Source organism: Penaeus monodon, chromosome 14, assembly GCF_015228065.2.
Source record: "Penaeus monodon isolate SGIC_2016 chromosome 14, NSTDA_Pmon_1, whole genome shotgun sequence".
NCBI classification, from domain to species: Eukaryota; Metazoa; Arthropoda; class Malacostraca; order Decapoda; family Penaeidae; genus Penaeus; species Penaeus monodon.
The window spans coordinates 47,654,685-47,663,876 of NC_051399.1; the positions used below are offsets into that span (position 1 = coordinate 47,654,685).

General features: G+C 34.4%; 1 protein-coding gene and 1 non-coding gene across 2 annotated transcripts in view; both read left to right on the plus strand.

The window, feature by feature from the left end:
* LOC119580740 overlaps positions 1–923 on the plus strand; it is a 3,159-nt gene extending 2,236 nt beyond the window's left edge. The window contains exon 2 of the mRNA XM_037928836.1: positions 6–923. Coding sequence (XP_037784764.1) covers positions 6–903 — 898 coding nt within the window. The 3' untranslated portion in view covers positions 904–923. The remainder of the gene's footprint in view (positions 1–5) is intronic.
* Positions 924–4,485: 3,562 nt separating this feature from the next.
* LOC119581312 lies at positions 4,486–4,604 on the plus strand. Its single transcript, XR_005229462.1, has one exon. It is a non-coding gene; the product is annotated as a 5S ribosomal RNA (ribosomal RNA).
* The last annotated feature ends 4,588 nt before the right edge of the window (positions 4,605–9,192 follow it).

Consider the following 9,192-nt stretch of genomic DNA (forward strand, 5'->3'; position numbering starts at 1 on the left):
CGCAGACTGCACAGGAGACGTCCTCTCGACCAGCCGAGTGGCCGCTGCTCTACCTTCCCCTCCTGCCTGTGCGAGGTCCTTCATTCACGGCCGGATCTCCTGCTCAGAAGCCCAGTGTCGGTAATGAAGGTGGCACTGGTGGCTGTGCTGGCGGCGGTGGCGATACAACCTTGGCCTCCGTCCCTGGTCGCTGCCACCGCCAACCTCTTTCGTAGAGTGGAGGTCTCTAAAACGAGGCTGGCGAGGTCACAGAACATAGAACTCGGCCAGCTTCCTTCAGGACTCTCCGGTTCAGTCCGCTGTGCTGCCGCATGCACTGTTGACCCTCGGTGTCAAATGTGGTGCCAAGGAGCCTCGTCCGAGGAGTGCCTCGTCTCAGACATGGTGGTGACGTCAGCTTATGTAGAGGCCGACTTGGCTGATGCAACTGCCTGTTACACAAGACGCCTCAAGGACTTCGTTGTCGGGGCGTCCATCGAGGGAAGTCCAGTTCACCCCAACTCCCCCTTGAGAGTTAAGGAAAATCTTATAGATGGAATCTTCAACCGGGATAATAATGACAATTGTTACAGAACGGACAACAATCTAAATCGCCCCTGGTTTGTACTGGACTTCGGCACTGCAGTAACTTTCCGCTTTGTTAAGCTCTTCGCACAGGCAAATGGCTCACTAAACATGGTGAAGACTATCGCTGACTTGGAGGTGAGAGTGGGCATGGCAGCCGTGCCCACCCCGGGAGACTTCAGCTCATACCAGCTCTTCGGAAGCTTTACCGGACCTGCTGTTGAGTTTGGCCAAGTGATTGTGCTGGAGTCTCCCGCCCCTGTGACGTCCAGGTTCCTCTCGGTGCAGAAGATGCAGGACGCTGAGAGGCTGCAACTCTGTCATGTAGAAGTATATTAAGATGTTTTCAAAGCTGTAAAGAGATGTGAAGTTAGCCCAAAGGGAGTTCACTTCCGTGTTTGGCTTTTCTTGTAGTTATTAAAATGTGTTATGAAGTATAATTGAGAATAATAGATTATATATATATATATATATATATATATATATATATATATATATATATATTTTTTTTTTTTTTTTTTTTTTTTTTTGTGGGGGCAAAAATAGGCATAGATCTATTTTCTGCTTACGTTTTTGCTCTAAAGAATATTACTGATAACCTAAATGGCCGGTTCATGTGATGCATTTTGACAGAAATTAAGGACAATCAAAGACAGTAATCTACACCTCTTGGCCAATAAATGATGTTCAAGACAGTGACTGTTTTTATCCAAATGTGTGAGCAGTTTAGCCCTTTGTTCTACTTAATGTTTTCCCTCGCATATCTGATCAAAACACGATACCGTGATACCTGATCTCGATTTTTTTTCTCTCTCATGCGATTTCAAACAACAACTATGGTCTGCTCCAAACTGATTACTATGCAGTCTGGGAATTTCAGTCGACCAAAAAAAAAGAAAGAAAGAAATTTTCATTCAGTAGCAAGAAAGAAGAATGGTTATAAAGCCATAACGAAGGAAAAAAAAACTTTTGTTGTTGGAGCAAATTGTTCCCATCTGGTGCACGTTCGTTGCCAGCCTCTTGCCATTTTCTCTAACCATTTTTTATCTTGAAATGTTTTGAAGCTTTTAAATTGTGACCTGTTAACTTCAGACAGATTTTTTGTCATTATTTTATTTTTTTAATTTTTATTTATTATTATTTTTTATGATTATTATTATTATAATTTAGATCTTCCCCTCTATTTCATAAAGCGTTTTTAATTTACTGGTGCACAAATGAACATTATTGTTTTTCTTTCATTTATAGGGGGATATGAATAAAACTTAGAACACTGTTTTGCTCACGCATATCACGATTTATATGCTATCATCGGATTTACTTGAGCTGCGGTAATATCACTACGAAATATTTCAAATGATGTCTTCTCTGGTGCGTCCAGTTTCAGCAATGAACAAAATGGCAACTCATTCCTGGCCTTCGATTCGCATTGCATCTTATTTTATTTACAACAAGTGAGACTAACACTTTTGATAGCAGCTGGTAGTTTTTCATTCCTCTACACCATGTTATTGTTATTATTATTATTATCATTATTATTATTATTATTATAATTATTATTATTTCCCTCAAAGGACTAAAACTTCTGGTTATATGTCTTTTTTTTCTTCTTCTTTTTTTGCTCTGCACTTTATTTTTCCCCAAACTAGCGAATCGGACAACGCTAAGTCTAGGGTGAGTTGCCAAGGCATCCTTTCCCGATAATTAGAGGGAGTATGGTTTCATGATAGTTATGTTCCCTATCCCTATCCTCTCGATGTGTGTTGCTGTCATAGTTGGCTGTAGTGTTGAACATATCTATAGAGATCCGTACGTCTTGTAGGAGCTGCGTTTGAGAATTCGAGTTGTTGTGTTTTCGTTTATCTGTTTACTTATTTCTTTCTTTTGGATGAATGTGGATGTGTTATATTCATGAACGAATGATCAGTAAAATTTGATTTCTTGTTGCCTGGGGCTTCTGACTACAGTTGAATTCGGACGCAGGTAATTGGGAAAGGGGAAAGGCTTGGGAAAGAATAAATACTTCCCACAAGAGACACATATGCTATGCATGTATGCAATGTTGATTAAGTTGTGAATCCAACTTCACGAAGTTATTTATTGAAATTCTTATATTTGTAAATTTGTCTCAACTCCGTTACATCTAATGAATATTAGACAAAAGCGCCTAAGATTAACTTAACACAATCAACTCACTTTTCTCATTATGTTGAAATGTCACTCCATGTTCATATTCCACAGTGATGCTTTTGACTTATTAATAAAATACTTAGCACTTTTTTAACAATGTGATTAGGCTTTGCAAAGTCAGGGAATTATACATAAAATTCTATAAAATACTGTATATCATATTCATATTGGGTATATGTATTATGCACACACACACACACAGCCAGCAGTCTGAATTATGTAAAATAACTTTTTGTCAATTATTCCTATGTATACAGTTAGTTGGTTGTTACATAATTTATAATGTCTATGGCACATTGTCAGTATGTAATTTACGTCATATAAAATAACATAAAGCTCGCATTCAAAATAATTTAAAAAAATAATGAAAAAATACATCCCGTAATGTTGCCTCATCCTCTGTCGCTTCGTTAACCTCACCAGCATGAAGTTTGAGTTAAAATTCCGTAAAGATATTTAAAAAGTACAGAGTTACACAAAGACCAATTAAGGACGATTTATAGAATACAGAATTTTACGCTGCTCACCTTGCATGTTTACGTCTCCCGAACTAGGTGTTAAATTTGGAGTCACATAAAACGTACCTTAAGCGTCCTCTGACTGAATTTTTTTTCAAATAAAAGTCAAACGTTTATCTTGGTTAATCACATACTGCAAAGCATGAGTTTAATTAACGAATGAATATTACATTGAGTTGTACATTTACGAGCCAGATACAGTAGACGACTTGAGACTTATACTTTATAATGAGTAATGAGTCAATATCTTTCTTACTCATTAGTACTAATAACGATGATGATGATTACAGTACTAATAATAGTACTAATAAGTACAGTACTAATAATAGTACTAATAATAGTAATGATAATGTTAATGGTAGTAATAATGATAACAAAAATAATGATAATACAATGAAAATTATAATGATAATAATGATGATAATAGTAATAATAAGATGGTAATAATGATGATGATGATAATGATAGTAACAATAATAATAACAATACTGTTATGATTAAATAATAGTAATAAGAATAATGATAATAATGGTAACAGAAATATGATAATGATAATATAATAATGATACAATAAAAAGAGTAATGGTAAAAAAATGAATAACAAAATGGTAATCATGAAAAAATGAATAACAATAATAGTAATGATAATAATGGTAAAAATGATGAAAAATGATAATAATCATACTAGTGATGAAAATAATAACGATGATGATGATGATAGAAATAAGAATACTAATAGTGATAATAACATGGCATTATAATCAGAATGTTTACATTGCTATTAGTACTACTACTCATCATCAATATCATTATTATTATCACTATCCTCGCTATCTCTTTTCTAGGGCATATTTACTTTTACTTTGATTTACTAATAACTAGAGCTTAATTTCATTGGTCTCACTGGGCACTTGAATCCTACACGAACTATAGTCACTTTGAACCATTCTTTCTGGCTCGGGAAATCTACAAGGAATACTTTTAAAACGTCAAAACTGAGTAGAAACTGCTTAACAGGAACTTACTAAAAACTGCAGCCAAAACTGAAGACGAAGATAAAGGGGGAAAACGCTGAATCTAGATATGTATTTACATAACGACATAACGACAAAGTGAATGACGAGTATGAGGAACTTGCAGAAACATAAAAATGGAAAATTTGGTAATGTCAGATTGGCACTGAAATAACTACAGTTATAATATATGTTTAAATGCCAACGATCATACCACGTTGAAATCACCGCTTCTCGTCCGATCAGCGAAGTTAAGCAACGTTGGGTCTGGTCAGTACTTGGATGGGTGACCGCCTGGGAACACCAGATGCTGTTGGCATTTTATTGTATATGCTAAATGTTGAGCATTGGTTTACAGTTTACAACAGCTTTTCTTATGTTTGTGTAAGAAAGTCAGCTGAAACTATATATTAACCAAGAAGAATATAAAAAAACGGATAATATCAAATTTAGGGGTGACTAAACTAAAAGTAATTTTGCTTTCAAACATTTTATTAACTTCTTTTTATGATGTTGACAGCAACAATAATTATACTATACTAAAAAGAATAACGATGGAATAATGAAAATAATGATAGAAATACTAATGATAACTATAAAAAATACAAATTTAGCACCAACAACTAATATTAATGCTAATAAAAATAGCAACACAACAAGTAATTTTAAACCACTCAGGTTTCAAGATGCAACACTAATCTTCATGACATCATTTCTGTTTATAATTAGCTGTAACCTTTACCTCTTTTTAGTTTCAGTGACGGGAATGTGCAAGAGATACAGATATAAAGCAACATGCAATGTCTTTTCACTCAATTTCTTTACAGAGTTGCACTGCACGAAAATTGGTAAAAAGCCTACTGCAGGTGCATGTGACTGGTTACCAGTGAGTTGGAATTGTATATATACCTACTTGTGTGATTGATGCATATACTGTGGAGCAAAGTTCAGTGTATGAATGACATGATGAACGTGTGAGCACGGACAGAAAATTAGTTAATATCTAAATAAATATTATGCCAACGGCCGTACCCACGTTGGAAGCATCACTTCTCCGATCAGCGACATTAAGCAAATTTATAGAGAAATTGGCTATTCTAAGCTGTAACCTACATTGGTGTAAAATAGCAAGCCAGACCTCTGGGGGGGGGGGTAGTATCTGGATGAGTGACCGCCTGGGAACACCAGATGCTGTTCTTTGTATTTTCATTCACATTTTTTTTAACTGGGCTATTTATTGCAATCACAAAAGTATACGACAATGTAATGAAGAGCCTGGAAAGACATCAGAATGTCATAATGATTTTAAAAGTAACCGGGATTTGATTAAGAAATGATTATACATTTCGTTGATTTTCAAAATGTTTGTGTGTGAACGTATGTATGTATGTATATGTATATATATATATATATATATATATATATATATATATATATATATATACATATAAATGTGTGTGAACATATATGCATATATGAATATATATATATATATATATATATATATATATATTTATATATATATATTATATATATATATATGTATATATATGTATATATATGTGTGTGTGTGTGATTACACACACACACACACACACACACACACATACACACACACACACACACACACACACACACACACACACACACAACACACACACACACACACACACACACACACACACACACACATATATATATATATATATATATATATATATATATATATATATATATTTATATACACACACACATACACACACACACACACAGACACACACACATATATATACACACTGAGAGAGGAAAAGACAGACATAGGCACCGGGTCAACCCATTACTTTTCTGTTGCCTAGAATAATGAGAATACCAAGGATAACAGCTGTAACAATGAAGATGACAACGGCAATAGAATACCCAACACCTGCCGACTAAAATCATCGCCTCCCCCCCCCCCCTCCTCCATCTCGTCGCTTCTGACCTCCACTGATCGCACAAACAGCGGTGCGAATAAGTATCGCTAGCATTAAAAATCTTTATGTCAATACCTGTGTACACTTAACTTCTCTTAAGGGAGATAAATAGAATTTGTGGTGTGACCGGCAAACTAAATCCATAAACATGCTGTTATCTTTTCCTTTATTTTATTTGTTTATTTATTTTTAGGACTGCCTGATGCCGAGCCAAAGCTTCGAAACTGCACAACGAGAGTACTTTTGCTAATCAGAAGCAGGGGTGTTGCTTAAACTATTATTATTATTATTATTATTATCATTATTATTATTATTATTATTATTATTATTATTATTATTATTATTATTATTATTATTATTATTATTATTATTATTATTACAGTTCTTGTCATCATCATCATTATGGCTGTTATTGCTGTTGTGTTGCTATTGTTATCATTATTGTTATCATTATCAATTATTACAGTTATCATCATTATCATGATTATACTTATCATTCTCATTCGTGTGGTCGAATCATCATTATATTGCTGCCATTGTTTTCGAACATATGATTTTTATTATTGCCACTACCCCTTGGACCCCCCCCCCCCAAAAAAAAAAAAAAGCATCACAGAGAAATATTCCCGAAAATAACCAGATGTGACAAAACGATGATTTAAAAGAAATCGTAATTATTATGGCCAAGAGCGCGGAAAGCCGGCACCGCTGCTTTAGCTTGCCGGGGAGACGTGGCAACGCCGCATTGTTTACCTCGGATTTGAATGAAGAAGAAACGCGATTCTCGTGAGATTATTTGGCTTATTTTCTGCATTAAGTTGTTTCTGGATTATATTTGGTGTGGAAGTTGTGTGGTTTGGATTCGTGAGCAATTAGAGTTTGAAGTTGAGGGGGTTGTTTTGGGTTATTTGGCGTGAATGGAAGTGTAAAAGGTATTTATTTGTGAGGGAGGAATTCTGTGTATATTTTACAGGCATGTTATTAGCCTTGTTTTAATTCGTTTTACCTTTCTTTCTGCGAATTTTTAGAGTAGATTAGTAGAAGACGTGTTCCTTGTTGTTTATTACAGAACAAAATATTAATATAAAAACAAAAAGGCAACTTATAGTGTGTAGCTTTACATTATCTTCAGTTTAGATTTATTCAAGTCTTGATTTTAATAATTAGTCAGAAAATTGCACAGTCGGTAGAAAAGCAGCATTTCAGCACTATGAAAAGAGCATCAATTGGCTGTATTTGATGTAATGAGGGTTACAGGGAATAGGATTTTCATTGAAAGTGCTGTAATTTTTAGAAGTTTCACAGCCATCCAACATTGCAGTTACTTTTCCTTGTTTCATTTGTTAACATTGTTATAATCGTGAATCTCGTTAATTTCCATCGCAAATTATATATAATGAAAGTATTGGTGATTGTGTAAGAGGTGACCTCACTCTTCTGATGCTAAAGGTGTCTTCTGTATGCATCAATAAAGTTAATTAAAGTTTAATCCAGATCCACAGTATTTGCATTGTAGATGCAAGACACACCTTCCAGATACACACATCGGTGTTGTAATTATCAGTAAATTTGCTGTTTTACATGAAAGAGTTGGTATATGTGTGATGGTAATTGTCACTATAATTTTCATATTATGCTGTAAAGTTCATAACAAGACTTTTGCTACAGAAAAAAAAAATATAAATACAGTAGCATTACATCATGAAGATATTATATATGTGTAAGTACAAATGAGATATATATATTTTTTCAGATACTTTTGAATTTTCTAGGTTTTCTCTGACAGCTCTTCCTCGTGTGTGTTTGATGGGCATGGATGTTGCCAGTAAGGAACATGGTGATAAATCTCCATGCAATTTGCAGTTCACTATACTTCTCTCTGTTGAGGGTTATATATTCAATTTGAATCTCCCACAGCTTATTAGATTACATATTGATGAATTTACATATACAACTTTGACATGATGAAGTTAATGGCAACTCGCCTCCATGTTTTCTGTGGAGCTGATGACATTGCACATCAATGCATGATTGGTGAGATAAACTAGGTCATTCTGTGCATGTGCTGGATTAAGATTTGAGCTTAAAAGTTAATGCTGGTTGAGTGATATATTAAAAGTTGATCCTGGATGCTGGCATTGTGGTTGTGCACTAGAGATTAGGATTAAACTTTTAATATAAGATTAACTTTTATGATGCATACAGAAGACACCTAAGTCCATATTATTCCAGCCATGCCTGGGGATCCACAAACATTGCTGAACCAAAAACCTTTGTAACCTGGTGGCTTCTCCCTTAGGCCCCCATCTGCTTGATGTGTTTCCCAATCATGGCTCTGACCCTGGACCGTCACCAGATTGCAGTTTTTCTCTATCGAGGACATGTAGACAAAAATATTACATGTTGTACAACTTTCTTATTAACTTGCAAGAGAAATACCATAGATGAAACCTGTCAAATTTATGGTCATTCTTTCCCTTTTAGACAAAAATTAGCATGTACCATAAGTCTGAGCAAAACTGAAGCTATACTGAAACAACATGAGTATATATATGAGAGTACACCTATGTTTTTTATATTTATTTTTACACCACAGTCTCCCTTGCTGCCAGGGCTACTATCAGTAAATTTTCTTTTGCACAAATGGTTTTGTGTTAATTTTATTTTTAAAAATATGTAATAATGATGGTGCATAGTACTGGATCAGTTTAGGGTCTCTTAATTTGCAGCTGTTTAAAGAAAGCAGGAATGTACTTATATTTGTGCTAGTACTATTACTAATAATGATGAAAATGACCATAATGATAACAGTCGTTATAATAAAAGCAATAGTAGCAATGATATCAACAATAGTAATGATAATAATAATTATAATAACTATTCATAGTAAAAAATGATAATGATGATGATAGAAATAATAAAGTTTTTTCTTTT